General features: G+C 37.9%; 1 protein-coding gene across 1 annotated transcript in view; it reads left to right on the top strand.

Annotated features, from left to right (window-relative positions):
• The window catches only part of LOC308276473 (ankyrin repeat domain-containing protein 26-like), a gene marked incomplete at both ends in the record, with an annotated part of 147982 nt that overhangs the window by 64483 nt on the left and 68653 nt on the right, over positions 1 to 14846 (top strand). The window contains 4 exons of the mRNA XM_080715268.1: positions 831 to 995; positions 6405 to 6438; positions 7859 to 8000; positions 14600 to 14813. Coding sequence (XP_080571394.1) covers positions 831 to 995; positions 6405 to 6438; positions 7859 to 8000; positions 14600 to 14813 — 555 coding nt within the window. The remainder of the gene's footprint in view (positions 1 to 830; positions 996 to 6404; positions 6439 to 7858; positions 8001 to 14599; positions 14814 to 14846) is intronic.

The following is a 14846-nucleotide window of genomic DNA, read 5'->3' as shown; positions in this document are numbered from 1 at the left end:
ATTTTCCCAGCTAATTTTTGTGCTTAGATTCTATGCCATCTTTTTTGTCTGATTAGTGCTTCTTTTATATTTTACTTCTCTCAACCCTTCCAGCCAGATGTCATGGTGCACATCTTTAATTCCAGTACTTGGGAGGCTGAGACAGGAGGATAGCAGGTTATAGAACAACCTCAGCAAGTAGACTTTTATCAACCCAACAAGACTTGTTTCAAAATAAAAGTAAAAATAGGTCTGGGGGTGTTGCTTGAGGTAGAATATCTCTGGGTTCAATCCTTAGTACCACAAAAATAAATAAATACATATATATACTCAAACAAATCCATTCATCCATTCTTCCTTGTGCTCTGACATTATTTATTTATTTATTTATTTATTTATTTTTTTTATTTATTTTTTTTTTCTTTGTGGTACTGGAGATTGAACTCAGGGATGTTCCACCTGAGCTATGCCCCTAGCCCTATTTTATTTTTTTATTTTGAAACAGTCTCACTAAGTTGCAGAGGGTCTCACTAAATTGCTGAGACTGGCTGTGAACTTGTGATCCTCCATGTCTCAGCCTTCCAAGTACTGGCATTTACAGGCATGTGTCACCACACCCAGCTCCAACATAACTTTTGAAATGTCAACTCATACTAGTTGTATCATAATTGCATATTTCCCTGTTTTTTGAAACCAGGGATATATATTTTCTTAAATTTCACTGGTATTTTATCTTTTTTTAGTTAACAAATAAATTACAGTGGAGAAGAGTTGAAATATTACCATTTTAAAAACTCTTTGTTAGTATAATTATTAGAAAACATTGGCCCTTTTTTTGTGGATTTTTAAAGTAGTGGTCCTGCCTTGCCTATGAAGGGAGTAAGGAAAAGTGAAAACTGGATCTCCAAAGAGTCTGTGCTTCCACCAGTGTGTGAGAAAGCTGATATAAGCGCTGATGACTGGCTACAAGTGAAGGATGATTGCAGTTTAAGTGAAACAGATCTGGATGAAGAAAGGTAACATTCATAAAGTTTTTATTTCCCTGTGAAACAATGTTAACATTAAATTTGTGTGAATGTATAGAGATATAATGAAGATCTACCTCCAAACTATTCCCCCAGCCCTACTTTATTTATTTTGGTACAGAATAATAGTAAGTTGCTGAGGCTGGCCTCAAACCACCAGTTTTACTGTCTCAGCCTCCCAAGTACTGAATTAGAGCTGTGTGCCACCACACTTGACTTATATATAGATGTTTTATGGTTTTTTTTAAATTATGTAGTTGAAAACTTGCAGACTATTAGACCATCCTGAGTAAAATGTAATCACACCTCTGCCTTTGACAGTATTATCATGAGTAGCTATGTGAAACATTAGGTATATTACTTTTAATAGTTGTTTAGAGTCTGAGGAGAAAGGATTTTATGTATGTACAACAGGAAAGTAAACTATTGGTTGTGTAGCACAGACAGTATCATGGCCATATGTTGTGTGCTTAGTAATTATTTGTTGAATGAATGAGTAAATAGTTGGATAGATGAATGATGTCTGTGATGAATTTATTTAGATAAAAAAATTAGTTTATTGAAAGTAGATTTCCAAAATTGCCTAGGTATAAAGTCATGTTTAAAAAAATATTTGTAGCTGTGTGTGATGGTGCACGCCTGTAATCCCAGTACTTGGGAGGCTGAGACAGGAGGATTGCAGGTTCAAGGACAGCCCCAGCAACTAGTGAGACTCACATCAACATAGTGAGACCCTGTTTCAAAACAAAAAATAAAATTGGACTGGAGGTATAGTTTGGAAGTAGAATGTTTCTGAGTTCAATTCCTGCTACCATTCACAGAAAAAAATTGCAAGTATCAAGCCAGGCATGGTGGGTGGTGCATATCTGTATTCCCAGTACTTAGGAGGCTGAAACAGGATGATCACATGTTTGAGGACAACTTAAGCAATGTAGCAAGACTCACCAACCTAATGAAACCTTTTTTCAAAACAAAACCAAAAAAAGGGGCTGAGAATGTAGCTTGGAGGTAGAATGTTCCTGGGTTTCATCTTTTTCTTTTCTTTTTTTTTTTTTTTTTTTTTTTTTTGGTGCTGGGATGGAACCCGGGGCACTCTACCTCTGACCTACACTTCCAGCCCTATTTTTTATTCTTTATTTTGAAACAGGGTCTCACTGAGTTCCAAACGGCCTCACTAAGTAGTAACTGAGGCTATCCTCAAACTGCAGTCCTCCCATCTCAGCCTCCCAAATGCTGGGATTACAAGCGTACACCACCATGCCCAGCTGGGGTTCAGTCTTTAGTGCAAAAAAAAAAATTTGTAAAACTCAGAAATACCTAATATATTACCTACCTAAATTCTTGTGAAGATTAAAATGAATTTAAGACATATACAGTACATAGAATAATGCATAGCAGTTGCATAGTAGGTCCTGAAAAGTTTAACTATTATCCTGATTTTATTATTATTTAATTTTATTTAATTAATCTTTGGTGTGCTAGGAATTGAACCCAGTGGCATTCTACCTCTGAGCGACACCCAGCCCTATTATACATTTTGTTTGGAATCAGAGATTCACCTAGTTGCTGAGAACCTCTCTATAAATTTGTTTGGCTGCCTTGCAAGTACTGGGATTACCGACATGCTGTACCATACCCAGTTCTATTTATTTATTTATATATTTATTTATTTATTGTGGTACTGGGAATTGAATCCAGGGACATTCTACCTCTGAGCTACACCCCCAGCCCATTTTTTAAAAATTATTTTTTATTTTGAAATAGAGTCTCACTAAGTTGCAGAGGCCCTCACTAAGTAGCTGAGGTTAGCCATGAACCTGTGATTCTCCTGTCTTAGCCTCCCAAGTACTGGGATTACAAGCATCCCAGCTATATTCTGATTTTAAAAGGGCAAGTTGGGCATGGTGACACACACTTGTAATCTCCGAGCTTGGGAGGCTGAGACAGGTGGATAGTGCAGGTTCAAAGCCAGCCTCAGCTGGCTTAAGAGACCCTGTTCCCAAATAAAATATAAAATAGGTCTGGGAGTATAGCCTGGAGGTAGAAGGCCCCTGGGTTCTGTCCCCAGTATCACCAAAAAATAAATATATATAAAAAATAAAAAAAACAAAAGGGCTTCACAATGGTATTCTACTCAGCCATTAAAGGAGAATAAAATTATCTTATTTGCAGGGAAATTGGTAGATCTAGAGAATATTAAGTAAGATTAGCCAATCACAGAATGAGAAGGGTCATGGTTTTTCTCATATATGGAAGAAATTGGGTTTATAAGAGGGACTCCATATAAAGGAGGAGAAACATCAGTGGAAGGGGCCTAGAGGATGGAAGTGGAGCAGAGAAAATTAATGGAAACATTTCCATTGACTCTTTCTGCAGGAAAATTTCTGTGTCAATCTCAATATTATGTTTAGGAAGGGGAGATAGAAGGAAACTCACTATGTGCTGAGTACATGTATATTCCTTTCACTCTGAACTTTATTGTGTGAGATTACCATGCACCAATAAAAATATATCTTATTTTATTTACTTTTTAAAAGTGTGTGTGTGTGTGTGTGTGTGTGTGTGTGTGTGTGTGTGTGTGTGTTTGCTAGAGATTGAACTCAGAGACATCTACCTCCAAGATATACCCCAGCCATTTTATTTTTTTTATTTGGAAACAGGGTCTGACCAAGTTGCTAAGGGTATCACTAAGTTGCCAAGACTGGCTTCAAACCTGAAGTCCTCCTGTCTCAGCCTCCCAGGTACTTGGTTACAACAATGTACCACTACCAGGGTCCAGCCTTGGCCAGTCCAGGGGTCTTGGAGGGGAGATGTAGGGTCGGCAAAACTGAAGAATGAGAGACATGGTGCTTAGTAGTGGGGGGAAGGCATCTCTGCCTATGCCCTAGAATATACTTTATTTATACATGAATCTGACAAGTTACATCAAGCCACACCATATGTATTTTGTTTTTCATTTAGTTTTCCAAAGCCACATTACACGTACATTGTTTTGCATTTAGTTTCTCATCAACCTGAATTCCACATAGCAGACACATCTTAAAGCCACCAGCTTTTCCTGGTTTTTGTTTTTTATTAATTTGTAATGAATTGGCCTATAAAACTTACTACTACTCTACATCACACATAATAAATTTTAATTGAACTTATCCTGTCCTCTATCTAAACTACAAAATATTAGATTTACGGTCTCTACTTCTAAAATTAACTGCTAATTTTATCTGTTATTTTGGCCACTAGGTATTCTATTAACTTATTCTGACCCAACCACCAAACCCCCACTGAACTTACTCTATTTCTCTAACATACAATGCCTACATTTAATTTTCTATAATACCTAATAAGTTGTTTATCAAGAGAACTCTTGTGCCCTAGTGAGCAGGCACCAAGGAGGTCCCTGCCTGCCTAACCCTCAGTAGGAATGTCAGAGTCCTGACATCAAGCTATATTCCAGTAATATTAACTCTGTGCTTTCTATTCATCATACACTCTTCTATAGGAAAGTGGAGGAGGTTGGAGGTGGAAAAGTATTCTGATTAGTGCTAGCCCCTCAAAGGGGGATACCACAGTCAACCCCTATAAGCAGCATATGGAGGGCCCTGCACAGTAGGTAAAATTTCCCTGAAGTTAACTTTTCTTTTATAGCTAAAACCTTAAGTGAGTTATGTTGTAAGCAGAGGAGCACAGAGCTCTTTTCTATGTAGCCTCTTGAAAGTTTCCCCATAGTCATATTCTTATTAGTGCTATTCTCAGCACAATCTTAGGGCATTTTCCAGTCATATTCACATCAACTTTCAGATTAGTATAAAAAAGCAATTTCCATTCAAAGCAATTTCAAATTTTACTAATATTATCATTATTATAACTAAAATCAAGAGGGATAATGGCTTCAGTTTTGTCAGAGTCTTCCAGCCCTGCGGATTTCTCTTCACAGCTGCTATTCTTTCCTACAGTAGGAATGGCACCACCTCCACCACACCACCACACCTAGCAGTAAAAGTATATTTTAAATAAAGAAGCTGGGCATAATGGCACATGCCTAAATACCCAGTACTTGAGAGACTGAGACAGGAGGATCTGAGGTTTGCGGCCAGCCTCAGGAACTCAGGTGCCCCTTAGCAACTTAGTGAGACTTTATTTAAAAAATAATAATAATAGGCCGGGGTGGCACACACTTGTGTAATCTCCACACTTGGGAGGCGGAGACAGGAGGATCGCGCAGGTTCGAAGCCAGCCACGCTGGCTTAAGAAACCCTGTTTCCAAATAAAAATATAAAAAATAGGTCTGGGAGTGTAGCCTGGAGGTAGAAGGGCTTCCCAGGAATCACAGTACCACCCAAAAATAAATAAATAAATAAATAAATAAATAAATAAATAAATAAATAAATAATGAAAGGGCTGGGGGTATAGCTCAGAGGTAGAAAAATGCCCCTGGTTTCAATCCCCTATACCAAAGGGGGGGGGGAGCTTCCTTCATGTAAAGATGCAAGTAATATTTTATTTCTTTTTTATGTATTTTTTTTATTTTTTGGTAATGGAGATTGAAACCAGGGGAACTTTACCTCTGAGCTACATCCCTAGCCCTATTTTATTTTTTGAAATAGGGTCTTGCTAGATTGTGAAGGCTGTCCTCAAGCCTGTGATCCTCCTGTCTTAGCTTCCTAAGTGTTGGGATTACAGGCCTGTGCTATCATGTCCCAGCCCACGTAATATTTTTTAAATGGGCTTTAGTGACCATAAAAGTTTGTTATTTTTGAAAATGACAGTAACAACAACAAAGTACCTGGGATATTTCTTTCAAGAAAGTAATGCAAGTAAAATTGTTTTTCCTTTTGCTTTGACAGTAAGCAGGGTGAGGACACCCTCAGACCCTGTTTCAGAACAAAAAATAATAAAGGGCTGAGGGTGTATTTTGGACTCTTACACACACACAAAAGAAAGAAAATTTTATCTACATTTAATTTATTGCTATGATATTATTTAGTAGCTTTAGTTCTTGACCCTTAATGTAACTGTTTATAGTTGAATTCTTCTTATAGAAAATTGGAATTTATTTATATATTCATTTACTTATGGGAATAGGAACTGAACCCACGGGCGTTCTACCTCTGATCTACATCCCTAGACCTCTTTTATTTTTAGTTTGAAACAGGGTCTTACTGGGTTGCTGGATCTGGCTTCAAACCTGCAATCCTCCTGTCTCAGCCTCCCAAGCACTGGGATGACAAGCAGGTGCCACCATGTGGCAAAAATTAACATATATTTTAAATAACCTATAAACTTTATGAATTGAAGAAATAAATTAAAAATCCACAGATTTATGTAGGAAAATAATAAAAAGAGACTTTGTGTTTTACATATTTAATACTTCTCTAAAAGGAGATTGTGTTTTTGTTTTAGGTCCTCAAAGAAAACATCTGATGAAAAGGACAAGGTATTATAAAATATAATCAGAAGTCATTTTAGTGGGAATGCATTAAAAATTCAAGTTATACCATTTGTGGCTGGGCGTGGTGGCACTCGCTTGTAATCCAGGGCTTGGGAGGCAGAGACAGGAGGATCGCACAGGATCGAAGCCAGCCTCGCTGGCTTAAGAGACCATGTTTCCAAATAAAAATATAAAAATAGGTCTGGGAGTGTAGCCCAGAGGTAGAAGGGTTTCCAGGAACCCCAGTACCACCAAAAAAAAAAAAAAAAAAGTGATAGAGAACCTTTTGTTATGTGTAGACATCAAATGTAAGAAACAGTAGCCAATGATGGAAGAATTCTTTAGACACATTAAGATTTTTTTTTTTTCCAGTACTGGGGATGGAACCCAGGGGCATTCTACCTCTAAGCAATACCCGCAACCCTATTATTTATTTTATATATATATATAATATAAAAATATAAATATATACATATTATTTATTTATTTATTTATTTATTTTTGTGGTACTGGGGTTCCTGGAAGCCCTTCTACCTCCGGGCTACACTCCCAGACCTATTTTTACATTTGTATTTGGAAACAGGGTCTCCTAAGCCAGTGCGCGCAGCTGGCTTCGAACCTGTGTGATCCTCCTGTCTCTGCCTCCCAAGCACGGGGATTACAAGTGTGCGCCACCATACCCGGCTATTCTATATTTTTTGAAACAGGGTCTCACTGAGTTGCAGATAGCCTTACTAAATAGTAGCTGAGGCTGTCCGCGAACTGTGATCCTCCTGTCTCACCCTCCCAAATGGGATTACAAGCATATGCCACCACGCCCAGTTTGACACATATCAGTTTTAAAATCAGTTATTTTAAGAACACTAATGCTTTTGCTCATATAAGAATGTAATTGCCATGGGGCGTGGTGGGGCACACTTGTAATCCCAGCATTCGGGAGGCTGAGACCAGAGGATCACAGTTCGTGGACAATCTCAGCTACTATTTAGTGAGGCCCTCCACAATTTAGTGAGACCCTGTTTCAAAATAAAGAATAAAAAGTAGGGCCGGGGGTGTAGCTTGGAGGTCGAATGCCCCTAGGTTCCATCCATTTCCAGACCTGCCAAAAAAAAAAAAAAAATGTAATTGCCACTTCTGTAGGTTTAGAATATGATCAAAGTACTTGGAAGTTTTTTGTTTTGTTTTGTTTTTGTGGTACTGAGGGTGGAACCCAGGGGCTTTTCTACCTTAGGCTATACTCCCAGACCTTTTATACTTTATTTGGAAACAGGGTCTTACTAAGTTGCTGAGAGCCTCACTAAGTAGCTGAGGCTGGCCTTGAACCTGTGCGATCCTCCTGTCTCGCCTACCAAGCTCTGGGATTACAAAAATGGGTAACCGTGCCCAGCTGGGATATATTTTTTTAAATGCTTTCATTTACTTATAGGTCAAAGAACAGATGACAGCTCTGAATGACCTTGATGACTTAACTCAGTCATCTGAAACAGCCTCAGAGGATTATCAGCTCCCTTACCCCAGCTATGAGAGCATTCTGCTGCTGATTGAACAACTTAGAATAGAGTGTAAAGGTAGGACCATAATATAAATATGATACCTTTTTATGTATATTATATTAATATATACACACATTGCTTAGAATGGCCCCATAAGATACTGGTATGTTTTACTGCTGCTCATACCAGAAATATACTTTATATTAATATATTTAAGAGTGAGATGCACACTCAACCAGAGCCATGATATCCCACTGTATATTTTTTCTGTCAATGACACTCCCAGTCTTTTTGTTGACTCTGCTACTCTATTGTGCCTTTACCATATCAGGTGAGGTTACCATGCAGTAACCGTAAAACTGTTTTACCTGCTGTCTCACCTTCTAAAACCATATTCTACTCTGTAACCATGTGTGTGTATATATATTTATATTTATATTGTATGTATGTGTGTGGGGTACTGGGGATTGAACCCAAGGGCATTCTACCTCTGAGCTACATCCCCAGTCCTATTTTATTATTTTATTTTCAGAGTCTCACTAAGTTGCAGAGGGCCTCATTAAATTGCTGAGGCTGGCTGAGAACTTGCAATCTTTCTGTCTCAGCCTTTAAAGTACTAAGATTACAAGCGTGTGTCACAACTCCTGGCTTTAATAATTATATGTTTTTAAATACTCAGACTTGATCGAGCTAGGCATGGTGGTGCACACTTATAATCCTAGTCCTTGGGAGGTTAAGTTAGGATAGCAAGTTCAAAGACAGCCTCGGCAATTTAGTGGGGCTGTCAGAAATTTAGTAAGACCCTGTTTCCAAAAATAAAATAAAATTGGTCTGGGCATGTAGCTTGGAGGTAGAATACTTCTGGGTTCAATTTCTAGTACTGAAAAAAAAAATCAGTTCTGATTATGTCAGATCTTAATTGCTGTAAGAATAAAGATCTCAATTCTCTAGTTCTATCCTGCCTCTCTTTGTGTCCCAGCCATCTTAGGTATTTGTTCTTTACAATGAAGGTTTTAGTTTTCAATAGCTTTAAATAAGGTATTATTGATATATGGTAAACTGCACATATATTAAGTGTAGAACTTTATATATTTTGACATATGTATGAACACATGTCATACTCTATAATCAAGAGATAAAAAGTTGCCGGGCATGGTGGCTCACGCTTGTTATCCCCGTGCTTGGGAGGCAGAGACAGGAGGATCGAGTAGGTTCGAAGCCAGCCTCGCTGGCATAAGAGACCCTGTTTCTAAATAAAAATATAAAATAGGTCTGGAGTGTAGCCCAGAGGTAGGAGGGTTTCCAGGAACTCCAGTACCACCAAAGAGAGAGAGAGAGAGAGAGAGAGAGAGAGAGAGAGAGGTCTATCACTCACAAGAGTCTCCTCAGGCCCCATTATATTTTCATATTAAGCTACCAAATTATTTTTTAGATTATCTGTACCATTTTCTATTTCCATCAGTAGTGTATGACAGTTCCATTTTTTCCCTATCTTTACAAACTCATAATTTTATTTTGTTAATTTTAGTCATTATAATGGTATATATTGTGTATATCGATGTGGTTTGAATATACATTACTCCAGTGATTAATAATGTTGAGCATCTTTCCATTCTTCTTTTCTATTTGTATATTTTCTTTGGTCAACTGGGAGTGTAACTTGGAGGTAGAATTCAAGGTCTGTTTCTACAATTTCAGTTGTATATCATTGATCTATTTGGCTTTCTTTATAGCAGTGTCACACTGTTTTGGTTACTTTAGATTTATAATATTTGAAATGAACCTCTTTGTTACAGTTAAAGATGTTGCAGTGAAAGATGAATGTTACCATTTGGGGGTGACAGTTACTATCTAGGGGAGCAGTCCCTGGGGACCATTGTTAGACCCCCAGAAACAATTTCCCTCAAACACAAAAACTGCAGATTCTTGTCCTGAGCTCTGGATAAATATGCAATAGCTTGGACTCTTGCTGAAGATTTAAAGGAATTTATTAAAAAGATAGAAATACAGAAGATAGGTACAGTGGCATTGCTTCTAACGAAATCACTGAAATACAAAACACAGAACAGACTTTTTATACACATGACATCCTTCATGTTGTTTCACGTAATTCTGACATATTAAAGTCCCTGTAAGGTTCCTCTCCTTACCCCCCCCCACCCTGGTGTCTCCTTTCATGAAGGTCATCCCCTTCTCCCATTCAAACTAGATTATTCAATTATTGTGTAAACCTGTCTTTAGAATGAGGAAGTCCTGGCTTCTCTCTCCTATGACTTGCTAATTATCTTTAGCTAGGTTAATGTACATTAAAATAGTTGCCTGCTTCTTGGCAGAAACAAATTCCTTTCACAGATCTGCCTCTCACCCAATTTTTGAAATATATTTATTAATAATCAGAGCTTTCTCAAATCTTCATAGGCCATTCCCAATACTGGTACACTCTTCTCCCTCCTGTCTAGTTCTTTGTGTAGGTTTATTTTGGCTCTCCTAAATCCTTTATATTCCATGTGATTTTTTTTTCAATGCTGGGGCCCAAACCAAGGGTCTTGTACATGCTAGGTAAGTGTTCTGCTACTGTGATGTATCCATATCAATTTCAAAATCAGCTTGTCAGTTAAAAAGAAAAAAAGCCTACTGGGCTATAAGGAATTAGATTAGGAAGAACTAACATACTAATGTCTTTATCTTGAATGTACCAGTATTAAGAATGGCCTAGGAAGATTCAAAAAAGAAGCTCTGGTTAATATATATATGTATATGTATATACATATATATATTAAAAATCGGGTTACAGAAAATGGAACGCAGAGTTGTAAAAGGGAAGGGTGGCTATGGCGAAGTTACTGCCAGGCAGTCAAGTAGCTACTATAATGCAAAGTATCCTTGCTAAAAGTAATTAATAAAGGATATCTAGCTATTCCCCAAGAGGATAGGAGGAAGGGATTGACCTTCGTGAAAGAGGAGCAGATACCACATGGCCCTTGACCTTGTGAAGCTTCTGGTAAACAAAGAAACCTAGGACCAACAGGGGTGAAATTAAGGGGCAGACTTTACCTATGTCATAGAATTACGTAAGAGAGCAAGATGGAGGACTTTATGTCTACAAAAGCTGCTGTGTATTTTGTATTCCAATGACTTTGTTTTGGGTTATCCCCCTATAATATAGGGCTGTACCTATATTCTTTATTTCTATCTTTGTACTAATAAACTCATTTAAATCTTCAGCAAGATTCCGACTATTGCATATTTATCATTAGTCTGGACAAGGACAAGTAGTTTTATGGAAATTGTCTCTGGAAGCCTAACAGAGGGGACAGTTCCCCCAAATGGTAACACTCCAAACTGTAACAATGAATCTTTCAACTCCTGAACACAGCTATCCTCCTTTCCAAATACACCTCTGTACCCATTAACCATTCCCTCTCTTTTTCCACACCCTTCCCCACTCTGGTAACCACTTTGTATTCTCTACTTTTTTTTTTTTTTTTTTTTTTTTTTTTGGTGGTGGTGGTGCTGGGGTTCCTGGAAGCCCTTCTACCTCCAAGCTATACTCCCAGTCCTATTTTTACATTTTTATTTGGAAACAGGGTCTTCTAAGCCAGTGTGCGCAGCTGGCTTCGAACCTGCGCGATCCTCCTGTCTCTGCCTCCCAAGTGCGGGGATTACAAGCGTGCGCCACCACGCCCGGCTGTATTCTCTACTTCTTGGAGATCAGCATTTTCCCTGGAGGTTACAGAGTTCTATGCCTTTAATTCATTTCCTCAAAATATTTGATCTCATTATTTTCTATATCTTTTCCTATTTTCTGTTTAACTGACTTAATCTTTCTTGTAGTAGAATATTGAAATTGCTGTAACAAAATGCCATAGATTAGGTAGCTAACAAGCAACAAATTTATTTCTCAAAATGCCAAAGCCTGAGAAATCTAAAAGCAAGGTACTGATTTTGGTGTCTGGTGAAGGTCTCTTTCCTTGTTCATGAATGGCTGCCTTTTCCTTGGGTCCTCACCTGGCAGCAGGAATAAAGGAACTCATTCTGGTGTTTTTGGTGGTACTAGGGTTTGAACTCAGGGACATTCTGTCATCTGAGCTACATCCCCAACCCGATTTTTATTATTTATTTTTCCAAACAGTGTCTCGCTAAGTTGCAGAGGGCCTCCCAAGTTGCTGAGACTGGCTATGAACCTATAGCCTTCCTGTCTCAGTTTACTAAGTACTGGGATTACGAGCATGAACATGAGCATAAGCATGTGCCACCATAGCCTGGCTCTCTTTCTTTTCTTTTCCTTTCTTTCTTTCTCTCTCTCTCTCTCTCTCTCTCTCTTTTTTTTTTTTTGTATGTGTGTGGTACTGGGGATGGAACCGAGGGGCATTCTACCTCTGGGCTATACTCCCAGACCTATTTTTATATTTTATTGGAAATTGGGTCTCATTAAGTAGCTGAGAGCCTTACTAAGTAGCTGAGACTAGCTTCAAACCTATACAATCCTCCTGTCTCAGCCTCCCAAGTACTGGGATTATAAAGCATGCGCCACCAGCTTCTTTTTTTTTTTTTTTAAGGAGCATTAATCCCTTTCTTTAGGTTACCACCCTCTTCTTTCACAAAAGCTCCACCTCCTACATCATTACCTCTGTTATTATATGTCAGGATATGTGTTTGTGGGGGCATAAACATTCAGGCAATAGCAAGTGTTTACTGCCTTTAATCTGCTTGCCTTAGACTTAATTTGATCTTCACTAGTTTCTTTTATTTTTTTATGTTTTTCATGGTACCAGGGATTGATCCTAGGGGCATTCTACCTTTGAGCTACACTTCTATTCCTATGTTGTGTTTTATTTTGAAACAGGGTCTTACTAAGTTGCTGAGGTTGGCCTTGAACTTGTCATTCTCCTGTCTCAGCTTCCCAAGTACTGGGATTACAGGCCTGCACCATGCCACCAGGACTGGTTTAATCTTCACTAGTTTCTTAAGGTGGAAGTGAAGATCATTGATCTGAAACTCTTCCAATAAAAACATTCATTGCTAATATGTTTTTATTTCAGTACTGTTGTAGCTATATTATACAAATCCTGGTGTCCTATATTTTTATTTTTGTTCAGTTCAAAATACTTTCTAAGCTAGGCATGGTGGTGCATGTTTGTAATCCCAGTACTTGGGAGGCTGAGACAGGAGGATTGTGCAGGTTCGAAGCCAACCTCAGCAACTTGCTCTCATCTACCTAGCAAGACCTGTTTCGAAATAAAACTAAAAAATAGGGCTAGGGGTATAACTCAGAGGAGAATGCCCTTGGGTTAAATCCCAATTCTACATACACACACAAAAAAAATCTTTCTAGTTCTGTTTTATTACCTCTTTGACCCTGGGTTATTTAGATGTATGTTTACTTGGTTTTCCAATATTTGAGTATTCCCAGATATTCTTATTGTTATAATTTGCTTGCTTTGTAATCAGAAAACATACTTTGCCTGGCTCAAATCATTTGGACTAAATTCTTAAGATTTTGGTAAGAAGAATGGTATTCAAGTCTGTTGTATTTATTCTTTCTGTTTTCTCTCTACTTGTTCTATTACTTATTGAGTAAAGGCATTGACATCTCAGATGGTACTAGTGAGTTTTGTCTTTTTTTTTTTGCAATTCTATCCAATTTGTCTTATATATTTTGAAGCTGTTATTTTATTTATAAACTAATTCAGGATTGTGTGTTTGGTTAATAGAGCCTCTTATCCTTATGAAATAACTCATTTTATTGCTGGTATAGTCTTCCTTGTGGAATCTACTTTGTTATTAATATAGCCATTCTTGGAGTGAGGCATGGTGGCGTACACTTGTAATCCCAGCATTCAGGAGGCTGAGACAGGGGGATCCAGGTTCCCAGACAGCCTTAGCTACTACTTAGTGAGACCTTTTGCAACTCAGTGAGACCCGTTTCAAAATAAAGAATAAAAGTAGGGCTGAGGATGTAGCTCAGAGGTAGAATGCCCCTGGGTTCCATTCCCAGTACTGCAGAAAAAGAGGAAGGAAGGAAGGAAGGAAGGAAGGAAGGAAGGAAGGAAGGAAGGAGGGAAGGAGAAAGAAAGGGCTGTTCTTGCTCAGTGTTCTTTTGTCAATTGTTTATATAGTATATCTTTTTTCATCTTTTTAATCAATCTGTGTCTATACATTTAAAATGTTTCTTATAGGCAGCATTTAGTTGGATCTTATTTTTTTATAGTTTGACAATTTCCGTGTGTGTGTGTGTGTGTGTGTGTGTGTGTGTGTGTGTTTATGGGGAATGGAATGCAGGGGCAATCTACCTCCAAGCTACGCCCTCAGCCCTATTTTATTCTTCTATTTTGAAAGCGGGTCTCATTAAGTTTTAGGGGTCTTCACTAAGTTGCTTAGGCTGTCCATAACCCTGCAATACTCTTCTCTCAGCCTCCCAAGCACTGGGATTACAAGCATCCACTACCATGCCCAGCCCAATTCTGTTTTCTTACAGCATCTATCTGAATTTATAAAGGTCTCTTTATTTGTCTCTCAAGTAGACTTAAGCTCTGCAGAACTTAGTATAATGTGGTCTACATTGTAGGCATGCAGAACACATTTGTTGAGTGTATGAATGAGAGAATATGAAAATGCATTTCTTTATATATAAGAAGCACTTATAGAATTAATTTCTTTTGTCTCTGGTACAGATTCAGTTAGCCTGTTGAAAATCTGGGATGCAATTCATTCATATAAAAGATTAATAGAACTTAAAAAAAGTCACTGTGAACTACTTACAGGAAAATTTAAAAAAATGGAAAATAAGGTTAATGGACTACAAAAGGAGCTGTCAGAAACAAAAGAAGCAAAATCACAATTAGAACATGAAAAAGTGGAACGGGAAGGAGAACTCTGCAATTTGAGGTATGATATCTTGGTTTTAAAAAAATATTAGAA

Source organism: Muscardinus avellanarius, assembly GCF_963383645.1.
Source record: "Muscardinus avellanarius genome assembly, chromosome: 1".
Lineage (NCBI taxonomy): Eukaryota > Metazoa > Chordata > Mammalia > Rodentia > Gliridae > Muscardinus > Muscardinus avellanarius.
The sequence above is the reverse complement of the archived record's forward strand: the minus strand, read 5'-3'. Positions and strand labels throughout refer to the sequence as shown.